Source organism: Erpetoichthys calabaricus, chromosome 3, assembly GCF_900747795.2.
Source record: "Erpetoichthys calabaricus chromosome 3, fErpCal1.3, whole genome shotgun sequence".
Taxonomy (NCBI): Eukaryota; Metazoa; Chordata; class Cladistia; order Polypteriformes; family Polypteridae; genus Erpetoichthys; species Erpetoichthys calabaricus.
Genome location: NC_041396.2, coordinates 187,450,519 through 187,471,871, shown reverse-complemented (window position 1 = coordinate 187,471,871; position 21,353 = coordinate 187,450,519). Strand labels below are relative to the sequence as shown.

The 21,353-nt window shown below is 39.3% G+C and overlaps 1 protein-coding gene across 1 annotated transcript in view; it reads left to right on the top strand.

Annotated features, from left to right (window-relative positions):
* The window catches only part of fig4a (FIG4 phosphoinositide 5-phosphatase a), a 280,104-nt gene that overhangs the window by 167,282 nt on the left and 91,469 nt on the right, over nt 1-21,353 (top strand). The window contains exons 20-21 of the mRNA XM_028791311.2: nt 1,360-1,443; nt 18,122-18,317. Of these exons, the coding sequence (XP_028647144.2) occupies nt 1,360-1,443; nt 18,122-18,317 (280 nt within the window). The remainder of the gene's footprint in view (nt 1-1,359; nt 1,444-18,121; nt 18,318-21,353) is intronic.

Below are 21,353 nucleotides of genomic sequence, written 5' to 3'. Positions count from 1 at the left end.
GAACCGTGAAGTAGTACTTGTTATTACATATTAAATTAGCAATATAGGAAGGCCTAGTTACTCTCAGCATGTTGATACAGACAGAAAGCAGATCTTTAAGATGGAGCGGATGCGCCTCCAAGTTCATCCTGCCTGCAACTACATCTAAAATTACAGATCAGACCATTTATCTAAGGAGTGGTTTTAACAACAGCCCTGTGTCTCAGTGTTAGAGGGACAACCTTATTCAGTATATCAGTGCAAGAAATAAAATATTTATACACCATCTTTCTATGGTGTCTTCTCTGTCAAATCATTTTTCTTTTTGCTATCATTATAGAATAAATGCCATGCAAGGAGTCCCTTATGTATTTCTCTGACCATCTCGTCTTTAATAAGTGTAATGAGCAAGTATCACCAAATTCTTGTCTGTTTCCTTTGTCCATTAACACTACTGCAGACACTACCCATTCATCCACTTTTTTTAGCTCCATCTCAATATTTATTGCTTTATCCTCACCAGGGCTTCAAATGTGTTGTGCTTTTTCTTTTGTTTACTGTTTTCATTTGTTTGCTTCATTACAACTTAAATTGCTTCATTCAAAGCTTAATCTCTTAATAATACACATGCTGATATGAACATTGCTCTTCTCTTCCCTCGCAGCCAACAATACAGTATAAGTCTGTCAGCTATTTGACTCAGTTTGCACAGAAATTTTTGAAGTATTTCTTGGCATCTTTGTCGCCTTAGTTTTTCAACCTTAAGTTGCTAAATCATTCAATTTTCTCACAATAGTCTATGTTATCCCAATATTTCTCCTCATTCAGCAGATTCAGTCTGTATTTCTTCCATATTTGTAAATTCCATTTCTGGGATCCCAGTTCTGTCTATCAGTAAGCAATTTGATGTTGATTTTGGTTATAGTGATTTAAAACTGAACCTATACTATTTTTTTAATTTGATGGAAAAAGACTTGAATGTATTTCTGAGTAAATCAGTTATGCTCATCCAAATTGGATTGTAAGAAATTATGACACCAAGTACTGGAAACAATTTTATCTTAATGTTGTCACCATTTATAACCAGGTGTTTAAAGTGTAAAGTTCATTCAGTGAGTAGAATAATGACTTAAAATCTTATTGTTAAACAGTTTTAGGATGGAATTTAATTTTTAAGCAATTTTAAATGGTTAGATACCAATATTAAAAAATGTCTAAATACATTATGTATAAATGATATATTTCTGTATTTGAGATAACAAAAAAAATTAAATTGTTTTATTTCTGTTAATGTTGAATGTCAGTCAATTGAGACTTTGTATTTTATTGAATTTCTATCTTTTATGATTTTGATTTCTTTCTTTCTATGTCTATTTTAAGGGAGTTCATGCCAAAGACTGTAGGGATTGATCCTAGTCCTTTTACAGTTCGTAAACCAGAAGAAACTGGAAAGTCAGTGTTAGGGTAAGTTTATTTGTATTGGACAGATGTTTCCAAAGGGTGACCATACCAATTACACAGTTGCATACAATATTATGTGTATAATTGAATTTACTGCCTTACCAACATCAGTCCCATCACCTTCTTGGATTGACTTGTCTGTCATAACTTGTAAATTATTAATTTTACCTATGCTATTGCTTGATCTTGTTTTAATAAAGGCAAGTATGTTCATTGTAGTACTGGTTATACATGACTTTTTATACAGAATTTGCGAAATTCTTAATGATTTCTCTTTTTTAAGTTTAATGTGTGCTCTGTTCACATTTTTTTTTTTTATATATCATTTTTAGTTATTTTCTGTAGAATCCACAGACTACAAAAATCCTTGCCTGCCATGTTTTTATATTGGCAATATTGCTAACTTTTTTTTACATAATTGCAAACTCCCATGTCTGTGAATAAAAAACAAAATGTTCACAGTGCAATACAAAAAGACTGCATCTTAGTTACCATACAGTGATTCGTTAGATTTTAGCAACATTTATCTATTACATGTTCTATCATAATGTGCTGTTATATTTTTAAATTTTGAGTTACTAAAATAATAGTATTAATCCATTTGTTTGTGTACTGAGCATGCTATTACATAGTAGACTTACCAGAAATGCCTAGAAAAAAAAAAGCTCAGGTATGGTGAAAATATACAGTCTTCTGACATGTAACAGAGCTGGAATACAGAACCAGGTGACTATGCTAGGATCTGTCTTATTGAACCTGAAAGGTAGAAAAATCATATCATGATAGTACTCCATGAATTAACTTTATGGGTTAGTTGTAAGTTGTGGCACGGATGCAACATTATTCATATTCATTCACGTAACATCTTGTGGTTTGTAATCAGTGACCGCGTGTTTTTTTTCCCCCGATCTTGCCAGTTCCCACATTTTGCTGTATGGTGCTGTTTCTTTTTTTTTTATATTTTTATTTTATTACTTTTCATTGTAATCATTCCATACAAACAGATCAATTTATAACCCAACAAAATTGAAGACAAATCAAACCCCACCCCTGAGAAGGATAGCTTAGCTAAAGGAAAATTGCTTAAGGCTTTTTAATGAGGCAACATTAAACAAAGGAAAGGGAGAAGTAAATATATATGTAAATAAGAGATGGAGAAGGGAGTTAAATACGGTAATAGTTATTTCTCTTATTCTAAAATAATATTGATTAAATCCTGCCAGGTTTTGAAAAAATTTTTGTACAGATCCTCTAACTGAGAATTAGATTTTTTCCAATTTCAAATAATATAAAACATCGGTTTCCCACTGACTTATAAGAGGAGAATTAGAATTCTTCCAATTTAACAAAATAAGTCTGCGTGCCAAAAGTGTAGTGAATGCAATCACCGTTTGCTTGTCCTTCTCCAATTCAAGTCCATCTGGTGCTGTTTCTTTTGTACTCCAGGACATGTAGAGGAAAGAATAGTACAGAGCAGTAAGTTCAGCGCTATATGCAATCATCAGATTCAAATGTTAACAGTTCACACACACGCAAGGATCGTCTTTCCTACATTTACAACCTGTGTACCTGTTACAATGTACACACTTCTCTCTATGCTGTGGTTTCTATTACACACCTGAAAGAAAGAGATAATATATGTGAAAACATCATTGCACTAATGCAATATTATTGGAAAATGAACAGCGTCAGATCGGGTGTGAATTTATGCTGGCGCTGTTACTTAGAAGTCAAATTGTTTGTTTGTGACTTTTTAAGTGTGGTTTGTTGTGGCTTAGATGGAGCAATAATTTTCATGCCACACATTAAACGCCCTTATGTAAAGTCTTGTTACTACATTTATTAAGAAAGGGTTACCCTTATGAGCAGTATCTGTTACTATGTTTCCTTTACACAGCAGTTGAAGTACTTCTTGAAGTACAGATTTCATTGGTACTGACTGATTGTGTTTCCACTTCCTCGGCAGTCTCTCTTTTTTTATGTAATGTAATTACTGTCTTCCAAACAATGTTGTTTGAAAACCCTTTATTACATTAAATGGGGGAAAAGCAGTTTATTTATTTATTCTTTTGTATATCAACCATGTCTTACCAGTGGTTTAGCATTCCCCATACATGTCTGTTGCAATGAACTGAATAGCTGCATCAGTATTTATCTACATTATGGAATTCCATCAGTTTCTACTGTTAAAGTATTCTCTTCTGTACAGTATCTTCCACAATGTGAATCTCAATATTAAAATTATTAAATATGAACTCAGCATGTGAGTCTTTAGTGGTAACTTTGCCTTTCTCCATAATGTTCATATATCTGTTATTAGCAAAGCATTTTACCGTATTGTATTTTATGTCCTATTTTATTCCGTTTTGCTGTGATCTTTTGCTTTGAAATGTGTCAGATGTGTCCCTTTTTGCCAGTTTATTAGATTTCTGAAATATATACCCACAGTCATCAGCATTATAGTTGGCTTTGCCACATTGTCCACATTTGTTTTTGGGTTTACCTTTATTTATCCACCGATTTTCAAGTACACTGAGGCGACAATCTACACTGCTCTTTAGAACATGAGTGTTGCCTCCTTACACAGATACATTTGGTGGCTTCAATTCATAATCCAGGCGGCACGGTGGCGCAGTGGTAGCGCTGCTGCCTCGCAGTAAGGAGACCCGGGTTCGCTTCCCGGGTCCTCCCTGCGTGGAGTTTGCATGTTCTCCCCGTGTCTGCGTGGGTTTCCTCCGGGCACTCCGGTTTCCTCCCACAGTCCAAAAACATGCAGGTTAGGTCGATTGGTGATTCTAAATTGGCCCTAGTGTATGCTTGGTGTGTGGGTGTTTGTGTGTGTGTCCTGCGGTGGTTTGGCGCCCTGCCCGGGATTGGTTCCCTGCCTTGTGCCCTGTGTTGGCTGGGATTGGCTCCAGCAGACCCCCGTGACCCTGTGTTCGGATTCAGCGGGTTGGAAAATGAATGAATGAATGAATTCATAATCCACACACAAATCTGTCACAATTAGCCTACAGAGTAATCCATTTGCTCTGCATCCCAATACAGTAAGTTGCACTGATACTTTCTTGCATTCTTTAATATTGTTAGCTTCCAGAATGTGCTTGAAATTCTTAGTATAGGTAAAGGCTGTCCATTGTTGTACATTTGTATCAAAGGCTTCAAGGTTATCTTTTGTGCTTGCCATGCTTTATCTTTTGAATTAGTACTTTGCACTTTTTGTAAACAATAACATTTACTTTATTTAACTTAGAACATTATTGCTAGACATCATAGTTGCTAGGAATTTCTGTTAATGTTGCATCCATACACATTACAAGGTAAATGCAAATTAATAATAGTAAAAAAATATATTGCACAAAACCTAAATATATAAAACAATATATTAGTGTATAACGGCAATCCTTTCCTGTAATATATCAAGTATGTCCTTAAAAAAAAATAGAATAAACCCAAAATAAACATAATTTATGTTGGATAGAGGAGTTTAGAAATCAGGAAAAGACAGATGAATCAGAGACTGTATTTAACCACAAGGACCGTAGTAGGAAAGAAACTCTTTATATGTTTAATATTTCTTGCCTTCAGTGATTGGTAACGTTTCCTCAATGGTAATAACTGAAAGAGATAGTTGCCCGGGTGAATGTAATCTTTTATTTATCAAGCAGGTTTCCTGACCCATGATGAATACAGGACCTTAATGAAGTCTAGTTTCAGGCTCTCCCAATAACATCCTGCAGTGACCCATTGGAGCCTACTTGCAAACCACCAATTGATTTCCTGACCCATCAGTGGCAACCTGGGTCACAACCGAGTGGTTGAAAAACACTGTCTTAATTGACCCACTCACGAACCAATGACAGAAATCTGCTCCCCATTGGCAGCATGATCCGGTGGTGGAGAAACACTGCCTTACACAAGCCCAGTGAGTGGACACTGAGACATGGAAGTATGGCTTGTGCTAATCTGTTTCGGCAATTAAAGTTTGTGTATCATTAACCTACAACAGACGCGAAGAGACTCAATTGCAATGACCTGTACACTTTGTGACCGACATATGGCCAAATGCTCAGTCCCAAAAGGAGCCATAAGAAGGAGCATGACTGTATTCCTGAAAATGCTTTACAAGTAGTAAAAGAAAAATGAGTTATAAAAGCGATAAAATGGAAGAATTCCTAGTATATAGTCTGTAATGTTTTAAATGGAAAAAGTCCATGTCCTATTTAGTAACGTGTATTATAGACAGGATAAAATAGTGGAAGTTTAAAAAGGAAGACAGCAAGGTTGAGTTCAGGGTGGAGGTAAGACAGGCACTGGGTGGCAGTGAAGTGATACCAGATAGCTGGGCAACTACAGAACAAGTGTTAAGGGAGACATCTAGAAGGGTACTTGGTGTGACATCTGGACAGAGGAAGGAGGACCAAGAAACCTGGTGATGGAATGGGGAAGTACAGGAGAGTATAGAGAGGAAGAGGTTGCTGAAGAAGAAGTGGGATAGTTTGAGAGATGCAGAAAGTAGACAAGAGTACAAGGAGATAAGGCATAAGGTGAAGAGAGAGGTGGCGAAGGCTAAAGAAAGGGTGTATGATGAACTGTATGAGACCCTGGACACTAAGGATTGATAAAAGGACCTGTACTGATTGGCTAAACAGAGGGACTGAGCTGGAAAAGATGAGCAGCAGGTTAGGGTGATAAAGGATAAAAATGGGAATGTACTCGCAAGCGAGGAGAGTATGTTGAACAGATGGAAAGAGTACTTTGAGAGGCTGATGAAAGAGAATGAGAAAGAGAAGGTTGGATGATGTGGAGATAGTAAATCAGGAAGTGCAATGGATTAGCAAGGAGGATGTGTTTAAGAGAGACGACAGTGGAGTTTTCAACCAGACTGTTTAATGTAATCTTGGAAAGTGAGAGGATGCCTCAGGAGTGGAGAGTGTACTGGCACCAATTTTTAAGAATAAAGGGGATGTGCAGAGCTGTAGTAATTACAGATGGATAAAATTGATGTGCCACAACATAAAGTAATGGGAAAGAGTAGTGGAAGCTAGGTTGAGAAGGGAGATGATTATCAGCAATCAGCAGTATGGTTTCATGTCAGGACCTAAAGAAAGCATATGACAGGATGCCTAGACAGGAGTTGTGGTAGTAGGTAAGAGTTGTACAGGTATGTACGAGGGAAGTGTGACAGTGGTGAGGTCTGCTGTGGGAGTGACAGATGTATTCAAGGTGGAGATGGGATCGGCTCTGAGCCATTTCTTATTTGCAATGGTGTTGGACAGGTTGACAAATGAGATTAGACAGGAGTCCCTGTGGTGTTTGCAGGTGACATTGTGATCTGTAGTGAAAGTAGGGAGGAGACCCTGGAGAGGTGGAGATATGCTGTAGAGGGGTGAAAAATGAAGGTAAGTAGGAACAAGACAGAATACATGTGTGTAAATGAAAGGTAGATCAGAGGAGTGGTGAGGATGCAGGGAGTAGAGTTGATGAAGGTGGATGAGTTTAAATATCTGAGATCAACAGTACAGAGTAACAGGGAGATGAAGAAGACAGTGCAGGCACAGAGGGGTGGGGGGTCAGAAGAGTGTTCAGGAATGATTTGTGACACACGGGTATCACTTAGAGTGAAAGGGAAGGTCTAGAGGATGGTAGTGAGACCAGCTATGTTATATGGGTTGGAGACGGTGGCACTGACCAAAAAACAGGTGATAGAGCTGGAGGTGGCAGAGTTGAAGATGTTAAGATTTGCATTGGGTGTAATGAGGATGGACAGGATTAGAAATGAGTACATTAGAGGGTCAGCTCAGGTTGGATGGTTTGGAGACATAGAGAGGCGAGATTGTATTGATTTGGACATGTGTAGAGGAGAGATGCTTGATATACAGTACACCCCCAAAATTAACGGGGGTTACGTTCCGAGAGCACCCGTGAATTGTGAAAACCGCAAATTTTGGATGTGGTTAAAAAAATGCCTATTTTTATAGTTTAAACCCTAAATATGCCCCCAAAACACTTTAATTTCAAACTCCGCTTAATCTTTTTCTTCTTCTTCTTCTTTTTATTCTTCTTCTTTCGGCTGCTCCCGTTAGGGGTTGCCACAGTGGCAAACTCAGCTTAATCTTCTTCTTCTTCTTCTTTCGGCTGCTCCCGTTAGGGGTTGCCACAGTGGATCATCTTCTTCCATATCTTTCTGTCCTCTGCATCTTGCTCTGTTACACCCATCACCTGCATGTCCTCTCTCACCACATTCATAAACCTTCGCTTAGGCCTTCCTCTTTTTTCCTCTTCCCTGGCAGCTCTATCCTTAGCATCCTTCTCCCAATATACCCAGCATCTCTCCTCTGCACATGTCCAAACCAACACAATCTCGCCTCTCTGACTTTGTCTCCCAGCCATCCAACTTGAGCTGACCCTCTAATGTACTCATTTCTAATCCTATCCATCCTCGTCACACCCAGTGCAAATCTTAACATCTTTAACTCTGCTACCTCCAGCTCTGTCTCCTGCTTTCTGGTCAGTGCCACTGTCTCCAACCCATATAACATAGCTGGTCTAACTACCGTCCTGTAGACCTTCCCTTTCACTCTTGCTGATACCCGTCTGTCACAAATTACTCCTGACACTCTTCTCCACCCATTCCACCCTGCCTGCACTCTCTTTTTCATCTCTCTTCCACAATCCCCATTACTCTGTACTGCTGATCCCAAGTATTTAAACTCATCCACCCTCGCCAACTCTACTCCCTGCATCCTCACCATTCCACTGACCTCCCTCTCATTTGCACACATGTATTCTGTCTTGTTCCTACTGACCTTCATTTTTCACCCCTCTACAGCATATCTCCACCTCTCCAGGGTCTCCTCCCTACTTTCACTACAGATCACAATGTCACCTGCAAACACCACAGGGACTCCTCAACCTGCTCCCTAATATTGCTACAGATCACAATGTCATCAGCAAACATCATAGTCAACGGGGTCTGCTGTCTAATCTCATCTGTCAACCTATCCATCACTATTGCAAATAAGAAAGGGCTCAGAGTCGATCCCTGATGTAATCCCACCTCCAACTTGAATGCATCCATCACTCCTACCGCAGACCTCACCACTGTCATATCCTGTACAACTCTTACGTACTCCTCTGCCACTCCTGACTTCCTCATACAATACCACAGCTCCTCTCGAGGCACCCTGTCATATGCTTTCTCCCGGTCCACAAAGATGCAATGCAACTCCTTCTGGCGTTCTCTAAACTTCTCCATCAACATCCTCAGAGCAAACATCGCATCTGTGGTGCTCTTTCTTGGCATGAAACCATACTGCTGCTCACTAATCATCACCTCTCTTCTTAACCCAGCTTCCACTCCTCTTTCCCATAACTTCATGCTGTGGCTCATCAATTGTATTCCCCTGTAGTTACTGCAGTCCTGCACATCCCCCTTATTCTTAAATATCGGCACCAGAACTCTTCTCCACTCCGCAGGCATCCTCTCACTTTCCAAGATTCTATTAGATAATCTGGTTAAAAACTCCACTGCCATCTCTCCTAAACACCTCCATGCTTTCATATGTTTGTAGTCTGGACCAACGGCCTTTCCATTTTTCATCCTCTTCATACCTGTCCTTACTATTTCACTATCTCCACATCATCCAACCTCTTCTATCTCTTGTTCTTTTCATTCATCACCCTCTCAAAGTACTCTTTCCATCTGCTCACCACACTCTCCTCGCTTGTGAGTACGTTTCCATCTTTATCCTTTATCAACCTAACCTGCTGCACATCTTTCCCAGCTCGGTCCCTCTGTCTAGCCAATCGGTACAGGTTCTTTTCTCCCTCCTTAGTGTCCAACTTCTCATACAACTCATCATACGCCTTTTCTTTAGCATTCGCCACTTCTCTCTTCACCTTGCACCTTATCTCCTTGTACTCTTGTCTTCTTTATACATCTGTCTGACTATCCCACTTCTTTATTACCATCCTCTTCCTCTGTATACTCTCCTGTATTTCCTCATTCCACCACCAGGTTTCCTTTTCCTCCTTCCTCTTTCCAGATGTCACGCCAAGCATCCTTCTTGCTGTCACCCTTACTACATCTTTTGTAGTTTCCCATCTGTCTGGTAACTCTTCACTGCCACCCAGTGCCTGTCTTACCTCCTCCGTAAACTCAACCTTGTAGTCTTCCTTTTTCAACTTCCACCATTTGATCCTTGGCTCTGCCGTCACTCTCTTCCTCTTCTTAATCTCCAACGTCATCCTAAAAACCACCATCCTCTGCTGCTTAACTACACTTTCCCCTGCCACCACTTTGCAGTCTTCAATCTCCTTCAGATCAACTCTTCTGCATAGGATGTAATCTACCTGTGTGCATCTTCCTCCACTCTTGTACGTAGCCCTATGTTCCTCCCTCTTCTTAAAATACGTATTCACCACAGCCATGTCCATCCTTTTGGCAAAATCCACTATCCTCTGACCTTCTTCATTCCTCTCCTTGACACCATATGTACCCATAACCTCCTTGTCTCCACCGATCCCTTCACCAACATGCCCATTAAAATCTGCTTCAATCACCACTTTCTGTCCCTTGGGTACACTGTTCATCACTTCATTCAACTCACTACAAAAATCTTTCTCACCCATTGCACACTCACATCATCACACCTCCAATTTCCAGCTTCATAATCATTATTCTGCCTGACACTCTTTTCACTTCCAAAACACTCTTGACATACTGTTCCTTCAGAATAACTCATACCCCATTTCTCCTCCCATTCACACCATGATAGAACAATTTGAATCCACCTCCAATCCACCTGGCCTTACTCCCCTTCCATTTAGTCTCTTGCACGCATAATATATCAACCTTCCTTCTCTCCATCATATCTGCTAACTTTTTCCCCTTACCAGTCATACTGCCAACATTCAAAGTTCCTACCCTCAGTTCCACTCTCTTTACTTTCCTCCTCTCCTACTGCCTCCGGACACATCTCCCCCCTCTTCGTCTCCTTCTTCGGCCAACAGTAGCCCAATCCGCCAGCTTAATACATTACCTAAAAAAAAGATTGTAAAGGTAAACCTGTATACTGTACTGCTATGTCTCTCACAGTGCTAGAATGTAAAATACCAATGTTACCGCTATATGTACAGTACTGTAATTCATGCAAGTGTGTTTTCATTTCCAGAAGCCTTAGAAGGTGCAGGTCGTTTCGGTGGCATCTTGGGGCTTTAACCCTTAAACTGCCACATACTTGGGGGTTAATGCATCCCTGGATGCCAAATACTTTTTTGCTGCACTTTAATTAAATGTCACAATTCACAAAGAAAATATGAAATTTTAATAGAACATATTTTTTTTTCATGCAAAGAGCATCACAATTACTGCAACACTGATCATTGTACACACTGATAATGAACTGTAAAAACTATTTAAAAAAAAAAAAAAAAACTACTGGAACAATATGTACAAGATGCAACTGACGCCATGGATGAAATTAAGTAAATCACTGAGGCAACTGCTCTTGAACTGGCAGCACACAAGCACACAAAGGTAAACGCTGACGCTGGCAGGCTAGTGCAACGGCTCAATCCCAGAGACAGTGAGACTGCAGGGTGTCACGCTTGGGTCACAGAATTGCACAGAAACACAGGAGATTGTAGAGACAGTAACTTTATTCAAACACTTCAAGCAAACATGTCTCTTTCAGAAGTAAAACGAGCTCAGTATGCAGTTAGTTATCGATTAAAAGAATAGGCAAACATCATAGGGGAGCACAACGGGAGTGGGACCCGCAACAGGAGCAGAGGATGTCTGGAGGAGGAGAGAGAAACTAAGCATTCCGCCAAAAAGGACAGGTGCTGTTCAGGCTTTTAAGTATGTGTAGTGACTCGTGAGAAGCATATCACGCAACAGAGCAGCCGCAAGTAAGCCCAGCAAGTAAGGGAGCAATTTGAAAGTAGTCTATCAGCGTTTTTTAAGAGGGATTTTTTGAGGAGCTTCCGTGTCTTCTAGGGGTTTGTTCAGCCCCCCGCTCACAAGGGGCTGGCAGTGGTCATGAGCTGGCTGCGCAATGAATGTACGGCACTGCCTGATTAGCTCCTGCTTGCTCGCAAATCACACTGGGAAACAACTTGTGGCGGTTTAAGGGTTAAGAGGAACAAAACGGAAAACACAAGAACACTCAGCTGGAGATGCATCACAGTCAATCAGAAGCAAGGAGAAATGAATAACGCTGTAGCGGTTCGATGCCGCTAAGATTCACACCGTCGAGAAGACGGTGATTTATTTATTTTTATGGGGGAGATTCCAGGGACGTACCCAGCCTTGGCCCGACCCACACGCACACATAAATAGAGACAAAAACAAAGCAAACCAGTAATCAAACAGCAAATAAAGAATGTAATAAAAACAACGATACCACCCCTGTTCCCCTTACAGTGATTACACATTAAATACAACAAAGCACCAACAAAACACACACAGTAAATCATGAAAAACGTTCATGAAAAACGGCAATGGATGAAATGTAATGATGAAAATAGATAGTCCAGAGATCCGCACTTTGAATGGGAATGTAAAGGTAGTCCTACTGCCAGTTCCTGAAATGGTGAAGACGGGTTCAGGAGCGCTTCTTTCTTTGCAGGATGGCCATGAATCCACTTACAGTCCTCATGTACACAGGCAGACAGCAGATAATCCAGGCCAAACATGAAATGATCCAGGACAAAACGAATAAGTACAGGTAACCCAACAGATGGCAGGCAGAGAGACAGGAACTTGAAACACAAATTACAAAAACTTTTTTTTTTGGCTCTTGGTCACTGGCCCCCTTTTTAAAAGCCACGCTGACATCCTTTGACCCCGACAACCCCAGTACCCTCAGCAGAAGACCAATCAGAGCCACTGCAGGGGCTGCTGGGAGTTGCAGTTTCAAATTCTATTGGCTACTTTCACCATCCCAAGCCGCATTTCCTCTACAGTTGCTTCCTGTTCTCTCTACAGTACAGTATTGCCTTGAAAAAAGCCATTAAAATTGTGGAGGATATTTGTGGTTTCTGCTAACAATTATTAGATAAGTTCTAAGGAAAAACCCCTGAATGACTGCGAACTCTGAACCGCAACTTCGCGGGGGTCTACTGTATTGGGAAAAGGATGCTATTGATGGAGCTGTCAGTTAAGAGGAAACTCCGGTCCTGGGAGGCCAGTGTGCCCTCTTTATACCTGTTAATGAAATTTGTTATTTATTTGCACAATTTATTAAGGCTGTCCTTTTACTTTATTAGGTTAAGGAGGGCAGATCACCAGAATGTTTAATGGACTTTAATGAGATTAGCACGTAATCATTCTTTTGTATTTGCTATATTTTTTCTATTTCAGTTTTCCTTCTTTGTGGTATGAGTTTGTTAGTTGCCTCAGTTATACAAGTACCTGTTGCTGCAGCCTGTACAACTTTGAGGAGATGGATGTTGGAAGCAAATCATCACAAATCATCTTCAGTGGTCATTTCTTGGCACATTTACGAGTAGCGAATGTTTAACGATGTATTTTATGCAAAGACCTGTACACATTTTGCAGTTCGTAACACTGTGAAATGATTGGTTTATTAGAACATTATACACTACGTCATTTTGCATCCTTCCATTCAGTTACATGGTTGGTCGGTCAGTCACCTATACACAGCATCGCAGGAATACTTTTCCTAGAAAGCTCTGAAATCAATGTCAAATTGCTGTCTAAATAAATAAATGTCACACGCAGTCTATTGCCTTAATTATTAATAAATTTGTTATGGCATGTCTTGATCCATTTGAAAAATACAATTAGCTACAAAAATGCAAAATAATCTTTTTTCAATACTTTTGTTTTTCTGTTTAAAGAACAGAATTATAATTACAGTACTTGTTTTACATTCTTTTTGTCCTACTCCCAGTCCTTTCCATTTGTAAATAATGAGTTTACCTGACACTGGGTGTTTAATGCTTTATCTCATAGTGTTAAAGAAAACAAGATAGCTCTGGATTAAAAAGCGAAATAAGCACATATTAGCACATGCTTAAAGTACTAAGGCAAAAATGGAGCACTAAAGAGGTTTTGAAAAAGTAAGAGAACCCCTTAAGTATAGATAAAATGAATTAGGTAAAAATAAGCACTACTTTTACATCTTTTGATCCATGTATCTTGAAATGCTATATATTCTGTCGGTAAGGCGACTTGTCTGTTGCAAGGCCTGCACGGGATAAGCAGAGGAGCTGCCAGTATTAGAAGAAGAAGAAGGCCAATGGATTTTAACCTTGTTTTAATTAAGATTTGTTTTGATTTTCACCTCCATGTTTTGCACCTGTTTTTATTGAATTATTTATTTATTGAATATTTTTACGCACTGCACTTTTGAACACTTGTTTGGATTGTTTTTAATAAAAGCACTGAACACTTTTGCACCTTCATCTTGATTCATGTGGTGTTCTTATTTGTATTGCTCATCCCAATCATGACTATCGATGGTGTCAGGTTCGAGAGGCTCTCAAATTTGAAGAGGGGCCTGTATAGAGTTTGCATGTTCTACCCATGTGTACATTCACTTGAGTTTGCATAATGGCAGAAATTGTTTTATAACTGGATATTTGAAGTGTGTCATTAAGCATTCTTAATTGCTAAAATGTGTTTATTCCTGCATGTGTTGTTAAGTTTAATTCACCCAGTTGAGGGTCATAGAAAGCTCTCCAGGTTTCGCATGTTGATTATTAAGAGAATGACCTGTGATTATGCTAGTACATAAAATACACTTTATACATGGAAAACTTGCATTTCTGTTTCTATTATTACTGTTATTAAGACAGTTGAAGTAGTAACTTCAATAGTTAAAAATAACCTAAGTAAGAATTTCTTTAAGAAAATGCACTTTCCAAGTTTGCGAATGAATAGATGACATTGTCAGTGTCAGCAAATATGAAAGATTAACATAAAATAAGACGGTATGTGTGTGGTGATCCTACTGCTTGCAAAAGGAATCTCAAAAATAAAAATGAAAGCATTTTTTAAATTTAATAACCAGTTGTTTAAATGTATTACCTGTTAAAGTAAAAAATTACATACATCATTATAGCATATTACCTATTTTATTCTTACATTTTTGATAATACTAGAAACCGTAAAACAAAGAACAAAAAATAAACTAAAAGTAAAAAATACCTTAAAACTAAAATTCATATGTGAGTGTCAGCATGTTTTGCACCCTTAGAACCAAATTTCCCGAACTATTCTATAACATTTCAATAATTATTTACCGCTGTGATGCAGATCTTTCTGATCATAAAATAGATCATTACGATAGCAATCAATGAGAAGAATTCATAATTAATTGCAGAATTACTGTATTTGAGGGTTCTTCTAGAGTGCCTCTTTCTCTTGCATGATTTGGCTTAACAACTAATCAGCTGATTACCATCTCATAATAGGTTTAAGTTTAGAGTTTGGTATTTTTCCATCCAGCCGTTTTAGCTGTAGACCATCCTCAAGAAACTGTGACAGACAGACACACACCCATCACTGAGTTTTTGATGTTTTTGTAATCTAACCCTAAAACTTTGAGATCTGTCGAAAATCGGAAATCAAAGTTTTGACGAATCTTAAGCTATCGCTTCTCTCACTTAGATGATAGGTTATGGTGGGGGAGGGCACAAAGCAAAAAAACACTTATTCAATGGCAATGTGATGAGGTCTCAAGCTAGTGATTGTGAATGTGCTGTGAACCTCCTTCATCCAACTTTAACAGACAAGTACCTTGCCCTCCATTCAGACTACCTGCACTGTATGATTAGCCCTTTATATGTGAAAAGTTTTCGTCAAGGTGTACCTCGTGAGGCACTGTTTCATGCTGTACTAGAATAGTATGTTTTGTGGAGTCTGACTATAGAACTGGATCTGGTCTGAGGGTAGTCATTACAATGTGTAGTTGGACACTGCAGTTGTCTTCCCAAGTCAACAGTCATTTTCCAGTCATGACCTGAAGGAAAGATTCTGGTAAATGTTAGCAAGGTTATATTCCACTTTGTTACTTTTGATTTTAAACTTTTCCTTTTGGTTTATTTTCTGAATTGTAATTTAAAAAAAAATCATAAAAATTAAATATTCCAAACATTGCAAAAACAAAATATCTTGAGATTGCTTCTTTTCCTAACGCTTGTATTAGAATGAGACTTTACATTACATTAAATCTTGCTTTTTTGTTATCTAAAAAATAAGATTTTATATATATTATATACAGTACTGTGCAAAAGTTTTAGGCAGGTGTGAAATAATGCTGTAAACAAAGAATGCTTTCAGAAATATAAAGATTGTTTATTGTTATCAATTTACAAAATGCAAAGTGAGCGAACAAAAGAAAAATCTAAATCAAATCAATATTTGGTGTTACTACCTTTTGCCTTCAAACCAGCATCAATTCTTATAGGTACACTTGCACAAAGTCAGGGATTTTGTAGGATTATAGTCAGGTGTATGATCAACCAATTATACCAAACAGGTGCTAATGATCATCAATGTCGCACGTAGTTTGAAACACAGTCATTAACTGAAACAGAAACAGCTGTGTAGGAAGCTTAAAACTAGGTGAGGAACAGCCAAACTCTGCTACCAAGGTGAGGTTGTGGAAGACAGTTTCATGTCATGGCAAGATTGAGCACAGCAACAAGACACAAAGTAGTTATGCTGCATCAGCAACGTCTCTCCCAGACAAAGATTTCAAAGCAGACTGGGGTTTCAAGATGTGCTGTTCAAGCTCTTTTGAAGAAGCACAAAGAAACGGGCAACGTTGAGGATCGTAAACGCAGTGGTCGGCCAAGGAAACAGTGCAGCAGATGAAAGACACATCAAACTTATTACCCTTCAAAATCGGAAGATGTCCAGCAGTGCCATCAGCTCAGAACTGGCAGAAACCAGTGGGACCCAGGTACACCCATCTACTGTCCGTAGAAGTCTGGCCAGAAGTGGTCTTCATGGAAGAGTTGCAGCCAAAAAGCCATACCTCCGACGTGGAAACAAGGCCAAGCGACTCAAGTATGCACGAAAACCTAGGAACTGGGGTGCAGAAAAATGGCAGCAGGTGCTCTGGACTGATGAATCAAAATTTTAAATATTTGGCTGTAGCGGAAGGCAGTTTGTTCGTGGAAGGGCTGGAGAGCGGTACATTAATGAGTGTCTGCAGGCAACAGTGAAGCATGGTGGAGGTTCCTTGAATGTTTGGGGCTGCATTTCTGCAAATGGAGTTGGAGATTTGGTCAGGATTAATGGTGCTCACAATGCTGAGAAATACAGGCAGATACTTATCCATCATGCAATACCATCAGGGAGGCGTATGATTGGCCCCAAATTTATTCTGCAGCAGGACAACGACCCCAAACATACAGCTAAAGTCATTAAGAACTATCTTCAGCGTAAAGAAGAACAAGAAGTCCTGGAAGTGATGGTATGGCCCCCACAGAGCCCTGATCTCAACATCATCAAGTGTGTCTGGGATTACATGAAGAGACAGAAGGATATGAGGAAGCCTACATCCACAGAAGATCTATGGTTAGTTCTCCAAGATGTTTGGAACAACCTACCAGCCAAGTTCCTTCAAAAACTGTGTGCAAGTGTGCCTAGAAGAATTGATGCTGTTTTGAAGGCAAAGGGTGGTCACACCAAATATTGATTTGATTTAGATTTCTCTTTTGTTCATTCACTGCATTTTGTTGATTGATGAAAATAAATGATTAACACTTCCATTTTTGAAAGCATTCTTTGTTTACAGCATTTTTTTCACACCTGCCTAAAACGTTTGCACAGTACTGTATATATATTGTGATAGACGGCCGGCAGCTTATCCCAGCCGACACATCCAAGACGCTAGATGGCGTCTTCCCTGCAGCATGGAGGTGCCCCGGATTCCCGCAAGGCACCATGGAAGATGGAGTTCGGCTTCACAGCCCTGCTGGGTGTCGTGGGTGCCATCGTGGGACACTGCAGGGAGACGCGAGGATTTCTATTTTCCCGGTAGCCCGGAAGTACTCCCCAGTCACGAGGATGGAGAAACAGAAGTACTTCCAGGCTGAAGAAAAACACAAGTCTTCGTCTGACCTGGAAGTGCTATGGAATCACATGGACAGAAGAACAGGAGCACTTCCGGGTCAAGTACTATTTAAAGGACTGGTTGAAACCCAGCAAGCTGAGCCGGAGTTGGGAGGGAGTGTGATGGAGCAGCTGGAAATGGAGGATTGGTTATTTGTGATTAATTAATTATTTATTTATTGTTTATGGTGGTGGAGGTGCTTTTGGGCACTTTATTGAAGAATATTAAAATACTTCTGGGTGCTTTTAAACCAGTGTCTGCATCTGTCTGTTGGGTTTCACGGGGCAATAGCGCCACCAAGCGTCCATTAACTTACAATATATATTTAATTTTAAGTCTAACTGGGTTTCAGTAAGCTCACTGTGCTTTACTTCCTTCTGATGATTTTTGAAAAGAAACAAACTTTTAATGTTAAGATAATTAGATGGTTTACATTGTTTTCTAAGATATTTTCCTTAGTGAACAGTTCATTTTAATAATGTGGCAAATAGTATTCCATGATTGAAGTATTGTATTTCAAAGTGCAGATAATGAAAATGGATATGTACTTTAAGCATAAAAATGATCATTTTTTCACTTTCCAGCAACAAAAGCAACAAGGAGGAGGCAGTTCTGCAGCGTAAAACAGCAGCAAGTGCACCCCCACCTCCTACAGAGGAAGCAGTCTCAAGCAGTTCTGAGGATGACTCAGGCACAGACAAGGAGGAAGAAGGAACAGGATCACAGCGGTCTACACCTGTGAAATTATCAGACACCACAGACACTACAAAGGTTCAAGAGGTACATCATATCATACAGCTTGATATCATATTTCAAGTGTTTTTCTTATCACCTAGGGGTTTTCTTAGCAGAATATTACTGCAATTTTTTTTCTTCAGAAATAGCTTTTTTTTAAAAAATTAATACTGATATTTAAGTTTACAGTTTATACTATTCAAGTTTTGAGATTATAAAGCAATAATAAGTTATTTTAAAGATTATTTTTTGGTTAACATATGAGAGTTCATAACTTTCCTTATCAGTGATACTTTTGCTAATTTTTAGATAATTCATTTTAATTCCTAGTTATTTAAAAATAACAAAACTCCTTCATTTTAATGGTATATAGTCAATGTAATGCATATTGCAGTGTGATTTCAAATATAGTGACATATTTACAGTCATATGAAAAAGTTTTGGAACCCCTCTTAATTCTTTGGATTTTTGTTTATCATTGGCTGAGCTTTCAAAGTAGCAACATCCTTTTAATATACGACATGCCTTATGGAAACAGTAGTATTTCAGCAGTGACATTAAGTTTACTGGATTAACAGAAAATATGCAATAATAATGATAATGCATTTTATTTATAGGGGCACTTTACATTAGCAGTAAATCTCAAAGTGCAACATAAAAAGATTAAACAAAGGCAAGATAAAAACACAGATAAAGCAACAATAATTATAGAATTCTTGTTAATATGCTTTCCTAAATAGAAAAGTCTTTAGCTGTTTTTTAAAACAGCCCACAATCAGCTGTGTTCTCAGGCTCTCTGGTAGGGCATTCCAGAGCTGTGGAGCAGCGGCTGCAAAGGCTCGGTCACCCATTGTATGAAGTTTGGTCACAGGGGGGCAAAGGCGGTGGGTATTTGTAAAACGGAAGTTTCTTGTAGTGAATTGTAATATAAGGAGTTCTTTAAGATATTGTGGAGCATTTCCATGGATACACTGGTGAGTAAACAAACAGAGTTTGTATTCGATACGGAGATGGATAGGGAGCCAATGAAGTGACCGAAGGATTGGTGAAATATGTTTATTTACGCACCCTCATCAGGATTCTTGCAGCACTATTTTGAATTTCTTGGAGCTTTTGAAGGCTCTTGTTGGGTATCCCGATGAGGAGTACATTACAATAGTCCAGTCTGGATGAGACAAAGGCATGAACCAGCTTTTCAGCATCACAGAGGGAGAGGTAGGGACGGAGTTTGGCTATGTTTCGGAGATGAAGGAATGCAATTTTACAAAGGGGATGGATATGTATATCAAATGACAGATGGGAGTCTAACTTGACACCCAGATTTGTAACAGAAGGGTAGAGGGTAATGGTACGGTCAGAAAAGGAAATACAATTTACAGAGGAACGAAGTTGATGAGAGGTGCCAATTAAAAGAGCTTCAGTTTTGGTGCTGTTAAGCTTGAGGAAGTTCTTGGACATCCAGGCCTCAATCTCATTCAAGCAAGAGGAAAAAGTTGATGAAGGTGTAAGAGAATAATAATAATAATACATTTTATTTATATAGCGCCTTTCCCATTCTCAAGGCACTTACAGAATATAATAAAGAATGGCAGGGTATACAGTATATAGCATTGTACAAACCAGATAAATAAGTAAAGAAGATTACTACAGTGAATTCAGAAAAAAAAAAAAACAGACAACATCTTTGGTGGTCTAGCACACACACACATACAGGTTACATGAGCATCTTGACAGAGAAGTAAACTGAGAGAAGGGTAATAAAGTCAAGTAGAGCTAAAAGCCTTCCTGAACAGATGAGTTTTGAGTTGTTTTTTAAAAGAATTCATGGAGTCAGCTGACCTGATTAATTTCGGTAGGTCATTCCAGAGTCTGGGCGCTATACAGCTGAAGGCCCTGTCACCCATGGAGTGTAGATTAGTGTGGGGTACAACAAGATTGCCAGAATCAGAGGATCTTAGTGTGCGGCAGGCACATAGTGATGGAGAAGGCCACTGATGTAGTTTGGCGTGAGGTTATTTAAGGCTTTGTAGGTTATTAGTAGGATTTTATATTCGATTCTGTAAGACACAGGGAGCCAGTGAAGACGGAACAGGATGGGTGTGATGTGCTCGCTGCTGCTGGTTCGAGTGAGGACTCCTGCAGCTGAGTTTTGAATAAGCTGGAGCTGTGATAGAAGATTAGAAGGGGCACCTACCAGTAGGGAATTACAATAATCGATGCGGGATGTGATAAAAGCATGGACAAGTTTCTCAGCATTAGAGAAGGAGAGGAAGGAGCGAACACGGGATATGTTACGGAGGTGAAAGTAAGAAAGTTTCTTAATGTGATTTATGTGGGCGGAATAAGAGATTGAGGAATCAAAAATGACACCAAGATTTTGAGTTGAGTGTCATCTGCATAAAAATGATAACCCAGTCCATAGCTACAGATAATATGGCCAAGAGGAAGCATGTAAATACAGAAAAGCAGAGGACTGAGGACAGAGCCCTGAGGGACTCCTTGTGTGACTGGCGCTGAGCTAGATCTGCTGTTGCCAAGACTAACAAACTCTTGCCTATCAGTCAGATAGGACTTGAACCACTGGAGGGCAGTGCCACAGATACCCAGCATGTTCTCCATTCTGGACAGTAGAATGTCATGTCTGAAAGTGTCAAATGCTGCACTGAGGTCTAATAGAATTAATATGCTGGTTTGTCCAGAGTCTGCTGCCATAAGCAAATCATTGGTTACCCATAGCAGAACAGTTTCACAGCTGTGCCGTGCCCTGAAACCAGACTGAAAGGGTTCCATCAGACTATTAGAGGTTAAGTAATTGGTGAGTTGGGAAGCTACAACACACTCGAGAACTTTTGACAGGAAAGGTAAGTGGGAAATAGGCCGGAAATTGTTAAGATTGTCAGCATCAAGACCAGACCTTTTTAGCATTGGGGTTACAGAAGCAATTTTAAAAGTCAGCAGCACAGAGCCAGTGTCAAGGGATGATTTTATTATTGTTGTAACAGTCGGGATTATGGCATGAAGGCAGGATTTAAGTAGTGTGGTGGGGATGGGGTCCAGTACACAAGTAATCGGCCTCATCTT